This window comes from Anolis carolinensis, unplaced genomic scaffold, assembly GCF_035594765.1.
Source record: "Anolis carolinensis isolate JA03-04 unplaced genomic scaffold, rAnoCar3.1.pri scaffold_10, whole genome shotgun sequence".
Taxonomy (NCBI): domain Eukaryota; kingdom Metazoa; phylum Chordata; class Lepidosauria; order Squamata; family Dactyloidae; genus Anolis; species Anolis carolinensis.
The window spans coordinates 12,769,551-12,786,896 of NW_026943821.1; the positions used below are offsets into that span (position 1 = coordinate 12,769,551).

Consider the following 17,346-nt stretch of genomic DNA (forward strand, 5'->3'; position numbering starts at 1 on the left):
CCCAAGAACTGAGATCTAATGGAGAAGTCACCTTCTGTCGGGAAAATGTGTTGTGGTAAATCACAGGAGAGAGCCTTTTCTGCTTTCGCATCCCAGCTATTGAATTGGAGGCCCAATTGGCCCTAATGTTGTTATCAACTATTTCTGTTATCAAATTGTTCACTAAATCCTTTGGAATTACTGGAAATTTAAATAACCTCTCATATGTAATTAGGTAGTGCGATAGAGCTCACATACATGGGATCAAAATTGCTGTGTGGTGTCTTCCAGTTGCTATCTAAATCAGTGGCTTCGAATGTGTGTGTCTTTTATTTTAAAAAACACAACAGGATTTTCTATTACATTTTTGACACACTTGTGTTTATTTTCACTGAAGAAAGCAGAAAATCCTACAGGTCAGCTTGCATTAGAGAGATTGACATGGAAGTGAAAAGGAGGTACAGCTGAATGTTAGAGTGGATCCGGTCTTTTACACAGAGAGAAAGATCTTCAACAACAGGAGCCAAAAGATGCTTGCCACGGAGCAGCTGGCTGAATTCAATTCCTTAGAATGTCCTAGCTCACATTTTCCATTTAGAAGAGTTGAATAATGGCTCCAAATCGGAGACTGACCCGCAGCTAGTAAACCACAGACATGCTTAGTAGTGCAGCCCTTAACAGTTATGTTAAAGCCGCGGGAATTTACATCTAGAAGAGAAGATGTGTGGGTTAGAGGAATCATGACAGTTACTGTTCCTCCCAAGAAGTCCATATTGGGACTCCCCTTCAAATAGATGTGCTGCTAAGGAATAGTTTTGCAATAATAATAATAATAATTATTATTATTATTATTATTATTATTATTATTATTATTATTATTATTATTATTTTATTATGACACAGCAAACAAAATAGATATGCTGGATTTCATATCACAAAATCACAAGTCGAACAGCTATAGCCCTATTGATCCAGGGAAGTCATGCTCCCCCTCTATTCTGCCTTGGTTAGACCACACCTGGAATACTGTGTCCAATTCTGGGCACCGCAGTTGAAGGGAGATGTTGACAAGCTGGAAAGTGTCCAGAGGAGGGCAACTAAAATGATCAAAGGTCTGGAGAACAAGCCTCTCTCTCGTCCCCACCAATTGGGTTTCCAGCCTTTTCTAATGGCGAGAGGCCTTTAATTTACAGAGGAAAGGCAAGGCACTAAGGCAGCCTTTTTGGCTTTGCCTTCAGTTTTGCTTCTTTTCATTGAATATGAAACTGACTTTGGGAGCCTTCAGAGATTTACAAAACTAAAAAAAAAATGGGGTAAGTTTTGATTCTTAAATTTTTGGTGCAGACCACGCCTACATAATTGATATCAACTCGTAAGTACGAATTTAGCAAATTTGGTACGACTTATGAGGACAAACAAAAATGCACACCTCTATTAATCATGGAAACTGTGACTCAGTGCTTACAACACGTAAAGTAACCCAATGTTTTATCCTCAAAATAAGTTAGTATATTTTAAAACTCCAACATTATACCCGGCTAATTTGCTCAGTGCAGTCCAGCCTCTAGGTAGATTTAGCTGTAGTTTCATGGAAATGAATGTTGGGAATTAAGAAGCAGCATGTTGGATCAAAACAAAGTTCTATGCAGTCCTAGTTCATACAGCAGCTCGGGAAGCTCGCCTGAAGCAAATGAATACAAAGTTCTCTCCTGAATGTTCTCACACACACACACAAAAAAAACCCCAAACTGAAATACAAGGTATACAGCCTTTGGTACTGGCTAAATAAGAACTTCATCAGACAGAGGTGGAAAAAGCAGGGGAAATTGTCTTCTTGCATGAGATTCCATCTTTAACGAAGATGAATTTATTTAGCCTAATCACACAGGATTGCCTCCTCCTCCTCAACCATCCACTTAGAGGAGACCCAAGGCACCATTCTTAAGACTGACACTACTTCTGGATTATTTGATCTTCCCCCTTTCAATCACATTACTCTAGAAGAGACTGAAGGGCACCGTTCTTAAGAATGCCCATTCCTCTATGTCATTGAAACAATTCAACATGGGCAAATCCTACAGATCCCATCCCACGTGTTTTTAAGCGCTTTCTCCCGTTTCCAGATGCATCAGGAGCTCAGAAGATGATTTCCACTTCACTGACAGATGACAGCCAGAAGTCTGTCTGAGTCATATGATGGGCTTCATGGTACTTCATCTATGAACTGTTTTAGAAGGGTGTGGAAAGGGATGGAACATACATGCAATGAAGTCCTAAGGGTGCAGAGACACTGTAGCATTAATGCAATTTAACATCACTTTAATTAACATGGCTCAATACTGTGGAATCATAGGAACTGTAGTTTAGCAAGGTTTTTATCCTTCACAATCAAAGAGTGCTAGTACCTTAGTAAACTGCAAATCCCAGGATTCCATAGCATTGCATCCTGACAGTTAAAATGGTGTTAAACTATGTTAATTGTACAATGTGGATGCACCACAGAGTCGTAGCCATAGTTCCTTCCTCCATAAGTATCCCAGTGCCTTTCTGAAGCCCTCACTACATCTGGTATTGGTGAATTTGATTGCTTGTAGGTTTGGTTCTCTAAAGATCTGTAGATCCTCCAGCATGATATTATCTTGAATTCAACATTATCCCTTTTACACATGTACAAGCTCTAGTTCCAGAAATATATTTCTAACATATATTTTAGTAATATAATGCAGGTTGAGTATCCCTTGACCAAAAGGCCTGGGATCAGAACTATTTTGGATATTGGATTTTTTCATATATGTACATAATTAGACATCTAAATATGAAAATCATTTGTGTTTCATAAAAGCCCGAAGGTAATTTCATGCACAATACTTTCAGTAGTTTTGTGCATAAAACAAAGTTTGTATACATTTAACCATCATAACACATAAGTGTCACTATCACAACCTAGAGAAGAATCACATTCCTTGTTGGGTCAAACTTTCTTGGAATTTTGTCTTGCAGACATGCTATTGTAACCTGATACTAAAAGTCTCTCTCCCAAAATCTTTCTTTCTTCACCATCCTCCATTGCTAGTGTTTCCAAAAAAATCCAATTAAACCAATACCAAAAAAAAAAAACATGGGCTGGATTTGGTTCTAATAAAAAGATTTTGTAAATGGAGAGTCTTTGTCAGAGGTTTTGTTAACTGAAGTGGGCCTGTATATTGTGGTTACCCAATGCCTACAATCCCCCTTGTCTTTTGTTTTTGACAACTTTGATCCTACACACTTTTTGCTACATTTGATCTGGGACCTACAGAATTGTAAATAAACGTCCATTTGAAAGCAGTATCTATTTTCCCCCACGCAATCCATCCTCCTTTCATGACATTTTGTTTCGATAGAATAGCATGAAGGACAACGTTTTCCATTGTATTTAGGCATCTCTGGATCTGAAAAGAAAAAGAAATCAGGATTAGCATTAAATTCTGTCCTGACTGTGGTCTTCTGGAATGGGCAAGAGTGCATTCATAGTTATCGCTGGTGCACTAACTGTGCCATTCCTAGAGTTTTCCAGTCTGTGCCATAGTCCCATCCCATCTGGATTACTATAATATAGTCAATATGAAGGTGCCTTTGAAATGTTTAGTAGTCCCTCCACATTTGCTGAGATTAGGGATGCAGAGTCCATGCAAAAGTGGTAAAAATGTGAATTTAACACTCTTTTTTAACATTCTCTAGTCATTCAAGATGTTGGCGTAGAATCATGCTGGAGGACCTACAAATGCTTACAGAAATGTAATCTCTAAGCATTTGTAGGTCTTCCAACATGATTCTAAAACTGTACTTGAAGACCTATACATTCCTAGAAAAATGTTTTCTCTAGTCACTTGTAAATCTTCCATCATGATTCTGTGGTCAACTGGAAGTTGACCAGAAATGCATCTTGGAGAATATATATATATATATATATATATATATATATATATATATATGGCATTTCCAATCAATGAAAAAAATGTTTCAATTCTCATTTCTAAAGTAGGGGGCGCCAGCGCTTCGATATAGAAACTATTTCTGATTTTTTCCCTCAAAAATTTCAGATATTTCCGAAAATTTGTAATGTTTCTAAATGTTTCTAAAATGGCGGATGCGCATGCGCAATCACACACAAAAAACAGCACCCGGGGGAATTTTACAGGGCTCTCCTGCCCTCATTTCTTGAGCTATCCTGATAAAATTTGGTACAGTGGGAGAACACATTCAACCCTCCTATCTCACCAAATTGCAGAATGTTTCCTGTATCCTCTGATTTTTGGCAAAATCTTCATAGCTTTTATAATAAACTATTTTTTAATAATTGAAGAAACCTGTTCCTGGTTTGAAAGTTTTATTTCCTGTTCAATTGTGTTTTTTTCAATGTGAAAGTCCTTCTTCTACTTGTGTAACTTTGTTTCTGTGTCTGATTCTCCCTTTGTAATATTTTTAAGGAAAAAGGACACTGGAAATCAATGGTATGTCTTGCTATGCGCTCCCAGAAGCCCTAAACCCAAAGCCTTCATTAGGAAATGTACTTGTGACCAAGCCAGGCAATGCTCAGGCACTGTGTGCAAAGGAACTTTGGAAACTAGAAATTCCCTTTGTTATATTTTTAAGGAAAAAGGACAGTGGAAATCAATGCTATGTCTTGCTATGCGCTCCCACAAGCCCCAAACGCAATGCCTTCGTTAGGAAATGTACCTGTGACCAAGCTAGGCAATGCTCGGGCACTGTGTGCAAAGTAACTTTTGAAACTTGATTTTCCCTTTGTAATATTTTTTAGGAAAAAGGACACTGGAAATCAATGCTATGTCTTGCTATGTGCTCCCACAAGCCCCAAACTCAATGCCTTCCTTTGGAAATGTACCTGTGACCATTGCCAGGCAGTGCTCCAGCACTATGCAAAGTAACTTTTGAAACTAGAGATTCCTTTTGGAATGTCTTGGTAAAAAGGACACTGGAATGAAATGGTATTTCTTGCAATACCCCCTCTCAGAAGGCAAAAACCCAATGCCTTGTTTTTGAAATAGACTAGTGTTTCAGCAAGGGTATGCTATGCTCCAGTAAGTACTATGCTTAATAAAATGGAAAGCTAGATAATATTTCTTTAATATTTTGGTAAAAAATAAAAATAACCCTGAATTCACTGGTATTTCTAGCTGAGCGCTCCCCAGAATGCACACACTCACTCAAGAAGCAACGAGCAACTACACCCTCAACCCTTCTCCCTTCCCTCTTCTCCAACACCCAAGCTCGGGCCCCGTCACCCTCTTCCTCTCTTCTAAAAACACGAGGCTGGCTTGCCCTAGCTCTCCCTTCTCTGCTGCTACAGAGCCCACCACCCTCTCACGCGCTTCTCCCAGCCCCGAATGGCCCGCCCTGGCCACAAACCAGGCTTTTATGCAATTCTGCAGCGTGAACGCAGAGGACGTTAGCCCCCACCTTTGCATCCATCGCGGATGCATCTGATTGGACAGGGAAGAGCAACTATGTTAGGCTGCGCTAAGCTCCCATTCAAGGTAGGTTGGATCAACATTTTTAAAAATATTTTTTAAAAATATATTTAAAAGAATTTTTTGGGGGGAAAAAGTAACGATACATATTAAGAGACAATTCGAGAATGGGCCAACGTTGCTTCAAATTACAATGCCGGTTGCGCTGTGAGACCACGTGTCGGAACACGTTTCAAAAACCGAGAACAAAATGAAATAAATCTGAATTAAGAGACAATTTGAGATTTTGGACATACCTAATCATATATATATCCACACACACTAGCTTGGGTACCCGGTGTTGTCTGGATTATTTGAAAAAGTCAGTTTTTAAATTGTACAAAATGCATAAGGTTGTGGGTGTACTACAACTCACATCATGCCAGGTTAACCCTGAGAAATTCCATCAGTACTTAAATTTGTTATGTTGGATAACTTTGCTCTAGATAGATGCATCATTGGCAGGATTCAGTGTGCTCTCTGGCTGTAGGATAAACTACAACTCTCACTATGGTGAGCCAGTCCCCTCAAACCACTCCAGTAGGTTGAGTCAGTCATGGGGGTTCTGTGTGCCACGTTTGGTCCAGGTCCATCATCGGTGGAGGTCACAGTTTCTCTCTTTGTTGTTGAACTACAACCCCCAAAAAGGAAGGTCAGTTCCCCCCAAACTCCTCCAGTAATCAAATTTCAGCATATCAGGTATGTGTGCCAAATTTGGTCCAGATCCATCAGTGTTTGAGTTCACAGGGCTCTTTGGATGTAGGTGAACTACAACTCCCCAAAATCAAGGTTAGTTTTCCCCAAAGACCTCCAGTATGTTTTGTTGTTTATGGGGGTTCTGTGTGCCAAGTTTGGTCCAGGTTCATAGTTGGTGGAGTTCAGAGTACTCTTAGTGTTGTGACTCAGCAACAGCATAGCCTGCAGAGCCAGAGTGAAGATGAAGAAGGGGATTCTGGGTTTCAGATGCAAGAGCCAGATTTTAGGTGAACTATACATCCCAGTACTAACAACTCCTATACATCATGGTGAATTCTCCCCAAACCTCTGCAGTGTGTTCAGTTGCTGTGTGCCATAGAAAAGAATAGGAAAGGGTTAAAGGAGAGGTAGTGGGTGGGGTCATGCAAATTCCACACCAATTGAGAGAGTAAGGAACACTGAGATGTCTGTGGTGGAGAAAAAACAGGAAATCTAGAATGAAATTGTCCCCATATAAAAGCCTTCACTTGGGTGGTGGGCAGTATGGTGCTTGTGGAGGATGTTGACAGGAATCTTGGACATTCTCGCTATAACCTGTAATGTAATTGGAGGGAAGTGTCAGCTTCTGATGGTAGTTTCTAGCAATTAACCAGTACTCACACTCCAAGGTGGACGTAGCCAGCTTTATTGCTCCTACACACATGAGAAAGAAAATAACACTACTAATTTTCTTATTACCTTCAGACCCTTTTAAAGTACTCTTCCCTCCTCCCCTTCCAAACCCCTCCCCAGTCTTCTCCAACTCCTGTGAACGATTTCTCAGGGAAAGAAACCGCAAAACCACAAGAAAGAAAGTAAAAACAGTATCAACGTTGCATGGTAACTAGGTATACAATATTATCGTGGCTTATCAGAGTACTTCAGATGGAATTTCTTGACCACCCGTGACGCCCTTACATCAGAATGATTCACCCATTCAGGGTCAGGAAAGCCTTTCCACAAAATTAAATATTGGAGTTTCCCATAATGTTTTCTGGAGTCCAGAATGTCCTTGACCTCAAAATGTTCTTGTCCCTCCACCATGATTGGTTCTGGCACCCGAGAGAGGGGGTGCCATTTGTGTTGACCCAGCACTGATTTGATTAGGCTAGAATGGAAGACAGGATGTATCCTTTTAAAGTTATGTGGAAGGTCCAGTTTCACAGTCACCGGATTTATCTTTTGCACAATAGGGTAAGGCCCCACAAACTTGGGGCCCAGCTTTTTAGAGGGCTGAGAAGATTTAAGGAATTTTGTTGACAGATACACTAGATCCCCAATGTTAAACTTCACTTGAGGTGCCCTTTTTATTTGCATACTTTTTATATGATTCTTGTGCTTCATGTAGAGTTTGTTGTATTACTGGCCAATTCTCTGAAATTTTAAAACTCCAGTCCATTGGTGTAGTAGATTCTAGCTCCCCTTGTTCCAGTTCTGGAACTGGCATGGCGTCTTGTCCTGATACTGCCTTGAAAGGAGAGATTCCCGTAGATGAATGTACTGAATTATTGTAAGCAAACTCACAAAAAGGCAGCAATGACACCCAGTCATCTTGCTGATAATTGGTATAACACCTTAGAAACTGTTGCAAAGTCTTTTGAACTCTCTCTGTGGCTCCATCCGTCATGGGATGATAGGCTGAGCTGAGAGCTTGTTTGGTACCTAATAGACGTAAAAAGGCCTTCCAATAGTTGGCGGTGAATTGTGGCCCTCTATCTGAAATTATCCGTTCTGGGGCCCCAATGTCTTCTTGTGGTCGACTGTTATGCTGAGGCATACGTAAGAGAGCATCTGCCATACAATTACTTTTCCCTGGGAAAAAGTTTAGTGTAAAGTTAAACCTACTAAAAATTGGGCCCATTGCAGCTGCTTTGCATTCATTTTCTGAGGGGTCTGTAATGATTTCAAGTTCTTATGGTCTGTCCACACCTGGAAGGGGTGTTTTTCCCCCTCTAAAAATGCCTCCATGTTGACAGTGCCCCTTTTACCGCAAATGCCTCTCTTTCATACACTGGCCACCTCCTTTCAGTATCCGAAAACTTCTTGGATAAATAAGCACATGGTTTTAAAACTCCTTCTGATGTTTTTTGAAACAGTATAGCTCCATATGCAACATCGGAAGCATCGCACTGGACCACAAAAGGCTGTTCCGTGTGCTAACACTGGTTGCTTCCGTGTCAGTGTGCTAACACTGGTTGCTGAGTAAACATTTGTTTCAACTTTACAAAAGCCTCTTGGAATTGAGGAGTCCAATTTAATCGAGCCCCTGGAGTTCTCACCTTGGCAGACTCTCATCTTCCTTTAGTTTTTAGTAAGTCTGTCAAGGGCACGGCAATTTGTGCAAAATCCTTTATGAACTGCCTGTAAAAGTTGGCAAATCCTAGAAAACTCTGGAGCTGTTTTCTTGTTTGAGGCGCCTTCCAATCTAACACATCTTGTAAGATTAGTGTCCACAAATTCCCTCAAAGCTTCCTTTTCTCTTTCCGACATGGCATACAGCTTGGGCTTAGGTAACTTGGCTTGTGGGTCTATTTTTATGGCACAATCTGTCTTCCTGTGCGGGGGTAATGTCCCTGCTGCTTTATCACTGAACACATCAAGGAAGTCATGATATGCCTCTGGGATAGTTTTCTTTAGCAAGTCCATCTCCTGTTCTACTGGTTGTATGAGTACACCAGCTACATCCCTCTCTCCTGGTCTGGGTTCTTTATAGGATGGAGAATACATCCCATCTGAAAACATCAAAGTCCTTCTCTCCCAGTCGACTTGGGGATTTCTACTTCTGAGCCAGGCATTTCCCAGTATCACTGGATATTGTGTTTTTGGGGTCACCACAAATTGTAAGGTTTCTTGATGAGTTCCGACCCTCATGGCCACAAAATCAGTTTTGTACTCCACTGGGGCACCTCTTGCTTTGGTCCCATCTAATTGTGTAAACACAATGGGGGAATCCAACTTTTCTAATTTTAACTCCAGCTTCTCTGCCACTACTGGGGAGATCAGACATCTGGTACACCCACAGTCCACCAGGGCCTTCAGAGACACAGCTTTCTCCTTCTCTATATTGGCTAGAACAATCTGTAATAACATCATTTCGCAGTCATTACTCACCAGCGGCTCTGCGCCCCGAGAGTTCCGGATCTGCGGCTGGGGCGCCCTCACTGCAGATCGTGGGAGTTTTCCGCCAGGTGTCCCAGTTCTCCCTCGTCCTCACCCGACTCCAGGATTGGGATCTGCCATCCTGTCGTCCTCCTCTCTGCCCACATTCACCCTCTCTCTTCCAGCCCATCGGGATGATGCCTGCCGGGGCTTCTCCTTCCCTTTGTCGGGGCGCTCTGATCTACTTCCCCTCACTGGATTCTTCAGGCAATTTCTTGCTAGGTGTCCTTCCTTTCCACACACAAAACATCCATAATTTCTTCCTCTCCATTCCTGGCTGCTCATGCGCTGCCTGGGAGGATACTGGAGCCCTCCCGCACTTGCCGCAGGTGCAGCCGTGTTTCTACCAACTGTAAAATCCTTGGCCCGCTTTTTCACTTGCTGTTTTATTCCTTCCACTTTTCCAGCTAACAAAATCCAGGACTCTAAGTCCTCTGGATCATCACGGTATAATGCCCATTCTAGAAGATCTGGTCTCAATCCTCCTTTAAATAGCTCCACTTTAGTGGCAGCTGACCATTCCGGGATTTTACCTGCCAATGACTTGAACTTCAATGCATACTCTACAACCGAGTTATTCCCTTGGCTCAATTGCCTAAGCTGAGTCTTTGCCCTTATCTTCACTAGAGGGTCCTGGAACCTCAGCTTTAAAGCTCCCAAGAAATCTTCCAACCGGTTAAGCTCTGGGGCTTGAGTCTCATAAAGTTGCACCATCCAATCTGCTGCTTCTCCCCTCAGCTTTGCTCCCACTGCATGCACTCGGGCTGCTTCTGAGGGAAAAGTATGTCCCCAGTCCACCATATAATTCCTCACATTGGTCAGGAAATAAGATAGCTCCTGTGGGTCCCCTTTAAACTTTACCTGCAGCTCTCCTCTGGCAAATCCTTGTCCAGGAGGGATGATGGGAACTCCTCTCCCTGGTGGCAGCATCGGTGGAGGCCAATTTATTCCCTTCTGTTTGTCTTCTCTTGGTTCACCAGTAGGCCCCATGCTTTTATGAGCCCCTCCTTCCGCTCCTGCTGGGATTTCAAAACTGGCACTTGCAGCTGACTTCTCTATACTGCCCACAGGTTGCACCCCTTTCCAATAAAAGGAAAGCTCTCGTAGCATGGTTTCCATTGAATCAACCTTGGATTCCAAAACTCGAAGGCGCTGTGGGGTCTCATCTCCATGCCACTGAGGTGGTGCTCCACCCTTCCTTCTCACAGTCACCCCTTCTGCACCAGTAGCAGGGAACTGAGCAGATGTCCACTGCGTGCCAGCAATTGCTCTGCCAACCACCGTCTCACCATATGGGGATAACAGCGTTCCTGCCCCAGCTGGAGAGGTCTCTGTTTCATCCTCCTCACTCTCCCTGAGAGCCTGTTCCAAGGACATGGTTTGCTGGTTCTCTCACTGCTATTCAGGACAAGTAGTAAAGTGTGAGTAGTGTTATTATGTCAGCTTCTGCTGGTAGTTTCTAGCAATTAACCAGTACTCACACTCCAAGGTGGACGTAGCCAGCTTTATTGCTCCTACACACACGAGAAAGAAAATAACACTACTAATTTTCTTATTACCTTCAGACCCTTTTAGAGTACTCTTCCCTCCTCCCCTTCCAAACCCCTCCCCAGCCTTTTCCAACTCCTGTGAACAATTTCTCCTGATTATCGCTTCCTCACAGGACTGCTCTCCTCCTCCAGGTTCGTTTGTTAACGCTGACCTTGCTTCAGGTATGTTGGCAGGGGCAGGAGTCAAATGCTTGTTCCTCCAAGCTTTGAATCATGTCCTGACAGGAGGGACATTGGTGTCTCTTGAATAGTGGGAGCTATAGTTATTTGCGGAAGTGGGACACACATACAACTTTCTGCATGTGTGCGCGCACACACACACACACACATACACACATATATGTATATATTCCAGTTGCTGCCACTAGTTTCCCCAACTCCCTTTCAAGGGAAGCTAGATCCCAGCAGATATAGACCCTCTACCACTTGTCTAGATAATTAGTACCTTAGCACCAAGACATTCTTTCTAACGTTTAGTCAAAATCTATCCACCTATATCTTAAAAGCATTAGTCTTGCTCCTATTTCTGGAGCAGCATTGAAGAAATCTGCATCATGCTTTCGATAACAAATCTTTAGATATTTAACAATCTGAAGAAAATTGGGTAGAGGAGATGAAGAAATAGTGGGTGAAAGAATTGAAGAAAAAGAAAACCAATAACATGTACCTACATGCAAATGGGTTACGGCAGTAGTCCCCTCTACAACAAACTAAAATTTTTTTGTAGAAGCCTTCCTGCACATACATCTCAATGATGGGAGAATTACAGATGTTCTTGCTTTCACAGCTTTTCGCTGTGGCTACAAATGGACCTATATCTACAGAGGAAAATGGAAAACATTTGTGCAATGAGTAGCAAACTGCCTGATGTTATAGTCTGCTATTCCACATCAGTCATATTGTCATAAATAATGGATCCATATCGGGTTATGCACCTTCAATAATTGGACCTGTCTTCAATAGCACAGGGTGCTTCCAGACAGGCATGTATCCTGTGAACATTCACATTTAAAAAATGCAGATGTTCCTGGGTGCCTGTCCACACACAACCAGAAGGCCCGTACTTTCTGGCATGGGTGTCCAGATGTCACCTTCCAGGAGAACACCCGGACACTGTTATCCCCTCCCCAAAAGCCCCCCAAATCCCTTTTAAAGGTTTTAAAAAACTTACCAGGCCTCCATTACACTGTTCCTGCAGCTCTCCTGGCACGTCGCAATGATGCACCAGGAGAGTGGAGGGGGGGGGCAATTTTCCTCCTCACACCCCTCTGCTCTCTTGGCGCATCATTGCTACACTCCAGGAGAGCTACAGGACCACTGTAGTGGAGGCCTGGTAAGTTTTTTAACCTTTTTTTAAAAAGGTTTTTTTAACCTTTTTAAGTGGAGCCTTTGGTGGCGTAGCGGGTTAAAGCCTTGTGACTTGAAGGTTGGGTTGCTAACCTAAAGGCTGCCAGGTTCAAATCCAACCCAGGGAGAGCGCGGATGAGCTCCCTCTATCAACTCCAGCTCCATGCGGGGACATGAGAGAAGCCTCCCACAAGGATGGTAAAAACATCCGGGCGTCCCCTGGGCAATGTCCTTGCAGACGGCCAATTCTCTCACACTAGAAGCGACTTGCAGTTTCTCAAGTCACTCCTGACACAAAAAATAAAACCTTTTTAAATGGGTTTGGGGGGCTTTTGGGGAGGGGATAGGTGTTCTTGTGGTTTTCCGGCTAATTTAGTCCAGACAGCGAAAGTAGTTGGTTTATCCTGTGTCTTCCTGGAAGGCGCAGAATAAACCCACTAACAAATTAATTCGCCACAAACCAGGGTTTTACTGGTTTATGGTGAATTAATTCATGTTTTCTGAAGACATTGTCCAGACAGCCCCCTTTTTGTTGTGGGAAGTCCTGCATTAAAGGGGCTGTCTGGATGGGCCCACAATTGCACTGATTCACCATTCCATGGTCCCGCAATTATACTTTTACAACACTCATCGAATGACGGAATCATAGAGTTGGAAGAGACCACGTGGGCCATTCAGTCCAATCCCCTGTCGTGCAGGAAAAGTATAATCAAAGCACACCCAACAGATCGCTATCCAGTCTCTGTTTAAAAGTCTCCAAAGAAGGAGCTTCCACCTCACTGATTGTTTAAACTATTACAGTTTCTTAATTTTTTAAATTTAATTCCATCGTTAGAAACAAAGAAGGAAAATATATGTATAAAATAAAAACAGCCTGTTTGGGAAAAGAGAGGATGATAATCCTGTCCTCTGACATCAGGTTACTGCTAGTATGCAGCATAGGATCAGGAGGAACCCACTGAGTATGAATCCTTGTGTATTTAGCCCATTTTTGTGAGGCTGAATTAGTCTTCCACAACTTTATATGATTTAGTTTGGCTTAGTAAGCTCTATAACATCAATAGTAACAGGGCAGGTAAGTGCATCTGCATTTAGCCAGTACAAATGGTTGAGAAATTGATGCAGTTTGGTTTTGCTTAAGAAGTAAAAATTTCACATTTCTTCAGAAATCACTAGCAGTTGGAAGTCAAACTGACCAATCTATTCACTTCCAGCGATAAACTGCCCTGATACAAAGTCTCTACTACTTACCCATATATTCGACCGTGTAAGTAACAGCACAGACATCTTTATTAACAGGGCACCTTTGCTTAGGGCTAGAGCACAATCTCCAAGTGGCATTGCAAACCTCACACTCAAGAGGAACATGTCTGGCATTATCTGGAATGGGGGAAAACAGGGGAGAAAAAAGAATGACCGTAGTTTCCTACATATGCTGAAATGGCAGAGAAAGGTTTGAGGCAATGAGACAAAGAGAGTTCCAGTGGCTGTAGAAAAATGACGTCTTTATTCTCAATGGCCAGTGACAATACAGCAATAAAGAAAAAGACCTTCTCCTGTAATCAGGATAGCGAAGGTAACTTAGACAAAGAAACACAGATCCTTATATACTATTTTGGCCTGCCTCTATCTACGTCACACAGGTATTATCAATCACCAATTAATATCAAAAAAGTCTTACTGGGCACTTAACTAAAAGCTATCTTGGCATTTTCCTAAATACAGACTAATTTCAAGACCTCTAACATTCCATTAGGCGTTATCTTTGGAATCCTCATCTCATCCATTAGGGTTTCTCGTTAATTAAGGAGAATCCCAGTTATCTTAGCTGTCAGAGACTTAATGGCACTCCCCTCATGGCGCCAGGTCTTATCTTGACATCCCAAAAAATCTTAATTTGTCTCTTGTCCATTAGCTTATCTATTCTTGTTGACACTTAACAGATGTCTCTGGCACTTGAGTGAACTTTGGTCTGTTAGGGGTAGACAGTTATTTTGCTGAGTAGAGTATAATTTTAAGGCTAGCACACAATCTGCTGGTGATTACATATTTTTCTATATCATGATTACATTCAATATATGGTTTCCAATACAAGTATTATATTTTCCCAATACACCTTCATCAATGCAACTTCTTCACCTTCTTAGCCACTTGGAGGCCTCACTTCTACATTTCCTCAGCATCATGCAAATATCCACATGCTGACCTATGCTATGTTGAGCCTGACTTCCTGTTAAGCACCAAAAATGGTTCACATAGCCATGCTTTGCTTCAGGCCCTGTGCTGGTACAGCTATACCAGAACCTTCTACTTTACTTTATTGCTGCAAATGTTTGCATTCTTAGGACAGGCCACCTGTCAATCACCATTAAGTTTGGTTCCGCCCCTTGTTCAGGGCTCTGGGAGGGAAGGAGCCATTTTTAAGTTTGTCTCACTTATGAAGCTCAGCTATAGGATGTAGACCAGCTCATCCTGTAAAAAGCTTCATATTTCAAGAGCACCAGGGTTAAAGACCACTGGGGTTAAAGAACACCAGGGATATTGACCGTCTGAGGATACAGAACAACAGCACAGAAACATCTGAAAGCTTTGGCTGGTAGGTCCACTCAACAACCAGATGCACTTGGGAGTTGGCAGTGGGTCCCAGACCAGCTAGGCCCAGATAACAGATAGCCTGGGAGGGGTTATAAGAGGGTTTTCACAGATATTCAAAGCCAATCGCCTGTCCTGTGGGGACAAGACTCCTTGAAGATTTATTATTTGTTCGTCAATAAAGACTTTGTTATTTCTTTAAAAGACTTCAAGGCCATCTTTTCAGGAAAATTCATTTGAGTATGGACTCAAATGACCCAGTTGAAAGCAGATATTGTGGGATTTTCTGTCTTGATATTCTGGGTTATATGCCTGTGTGGAAGGCTCTCAGAGCGAGCAGGCAGGCTCCGAGAAGCATCTGGCTATGTCTTTGTTGCCAGGTGCAAAATGATCACAGAAGCAATGAGATCCTTGGAGGACTTCACTGGATCCCAGCACTTTTACAATAATTTCACATCTGGCTATGAGGATCTAGCCCGTTGTTCTCTGAGGTTTCCTGCTTGCTGTGAAGCACATAATGGCCATGTGATGCATATTTAGAGACTTCTCAGTAAAGGAGGGGCAGCTTGGGGTGATGCAGAGTGGGCGAGGGAATACAAAGCCATAGGGTGTCTGAATTTCAGTCTCAATTTATAATGATCGACCACTTCCTCCTTACCTATTCTTAGGACAACAAAGAAGATTAAGAGCCTAAGCACAGACTGCATGGTGAAAGGAAATCCGGAAGACCTCTCCCCACATTGGGCTGAATTCTTTTGGTCAAAGGGCCTGCAAAAATATCAGAAAGAAGCATTGCATCAAAGAACAACTTTCTACAATGTTCTTGAGACCATTTTTAAAAACGACAGTTTTCCTCTACATTTGTGGTTTTTGGCTCTTGTGAGTTTGGTTATTCACAGATTGGATTTAAATCTATGTTCTCCAGTGTGCATCTGTGATGGACGACCTAAAGATTTGAAATTAAGAAATAACTTTACATTTTTGTACAAAACCTAATGTTTTCACAGAAGAGTGTTAGCCCTAATGGCATGAAAGTCAAATTTACTGCAATGATCTAGCGTTGTTTCTTCTTAGCAGCTGTTTCACTGTTCAGTTTTAACATTTCACTTTGCCATCAATTCCTCTTGTAGCCTTGATGAGAGATTTTCTTGCTCAGCACTTCCTGTTTGATGCCATAAAGAGTAGAGGCTGCCCTTCTGTTGAACTAATGCTTCTCAAAGTTCTAGAAAAACCTGGGCATTCTTAGAATGGTGACTGAGATCTCCATTAACAAGAACAATGAACAGTAGACAGGTTCCAGCTAAAGATAGCGTGGTCATTATGGCAGAGCTTCCCGCTATTAGACAGCAAACAGCAAACAAAACCAGTTTGGTTGGGCTCTGTGATGGAAAGCAAGGGGCAACTCAAGAGGGTGTCCAACCAGAACCTAACTGTCAGTACATAATGAGATAGAGCTTTTGTTCTTCATTTCAGTCCATTTCTGGTAAGAATTAATCAAAATGCATAATTGCTTCATATTCGGGATAGGAAGAACTTGATTTTTTGAAAAAATATGAGGTACACTAGAACTGATTGATTTCTTTGTCCAAACTCAAACTCTTGGATGTTGAGCTTTGAATCTGTGTTTATTCAACTATGTTAGTGTAGAAGCTTGCAGAAGCATTTCTTTGTTTCGAAGAGGCAGCACATCTTTAAAACCCATGTGGCAGGTGGGTACAACATGGCCATGTCAGTTGCATTTCTACAGATCAGAAGAAAGTCATTTTAGTGTGTTGCCTTATAAATATTTCTTTTTTCCCACCATGAACAAATAAATATAATCCAAATACTATTCACTACTTTGGCTATTGAATTTTAATGCCTAAATGTATGTTTTACTCATATTGTACTTGTTTATTTATTTATTTATTTATTTACAGTATTTATATTCTGCCCTTCTCACCCCAAAGGGGATTCAGGGCGGATCACATTGTATACATATAAGGCAAACATTCAATGCCATACACATAGAACAAAGACAGAGACAGACGCAGAGGCAATTTAACCTTCTCCTGAGAGGATGTTCGATTCTGGCCACAGGGGGAGCAGCGACGGCACTTCCTCATGTTTTTTATGGAGTCGTAAATTAGTTAAATTAGCCTCCCCACTTTATAAGTGGTACCTTAATTTCCTACTTGATAGATGCAACTATCTTTCAGGTTGCTAGGTCAGCAACGAGCATGGGCTATTATTTATTTTTAATTGTCGGGTGCTCACTCCGCCATGGGCTGGCCTCGAACTCGTGACCTCTTGGTCAGAGTGATTTATTGCAGCTGGCTGCTCACCAGCCTGTGCCACAGCCCAGCTGGTCATTGACCAAAGAAAAAATGTTTGTTCGTTGAAGATGGTTAGCGCATCCACTGGCAACCTCAAGGCCAGACTACTGCAATGTGCTGTACATAGGGCTACCTCTGTACAAAGTTCAGAAACTCCAG

General features: G+C 42.1%; 1 protein-coding gene across 1 annotated transcript; it reads right to left on the reverse strand.

Moving 5' to 3' along the window:
• Positions 1 to 331: 331 nt before the first annotated feature.
• Positions 332 to 16,081, reverse strand: LOC134293767 (phospholipase A2 inhibitor gamma subunit B-like). The gene is made up of 6 exons (XM_062962372.1): positions 15,918 to 16,081; positions 15,531 to 15,640; positions 13,532 to 13,660; positions 11,605 to 11,751; positions 3,276 to 3,410; positions 332 to 687 (listed from the first exon to the last, which is right to left on the reverse strand). The coding sequence occupies exons 2-6, from the start codon at positions 15,577 to 15,579 to the stop codon at positions 470 to 472; spliced, it is 678 nt and encodes a 225-aa protein (XP_062818442.1). The 5' UTR covers positions 15,580 to 15,640; positions 15,918 to 16,081; the 3' UTR covers positions 332 to 469.
• Between the last annotated feature and the right edge of the window lie 1,265 nt (positions 16,082 to 17,346).

Excerpts from the sequence above, each read along its gene's own strand:
- LOC134293767 (XM_062962372.1), bottom strand. The coding sequence starts at position 15,579 with ATGCAGTCTGTGCTTAGGCTCTTAATCTTCTTTGTTGTCCTAAGAATA. Across the intron at positions 11,752-13,531 it reads TTACACGGTCGAATATATGG|ATATAGGTCCATTTGTAGCC; the intron begins GTAAGTAGTAGA and ends TTTCCTCTGTAG. Across the intron at positions 3,411-11,604 it reads CTGCCGTAACCCATTTGCAT|ATCCAGAGATGCCTAAATAC; the intron begins GTAGGTACATGT and ends TTTTCTTTTCAG.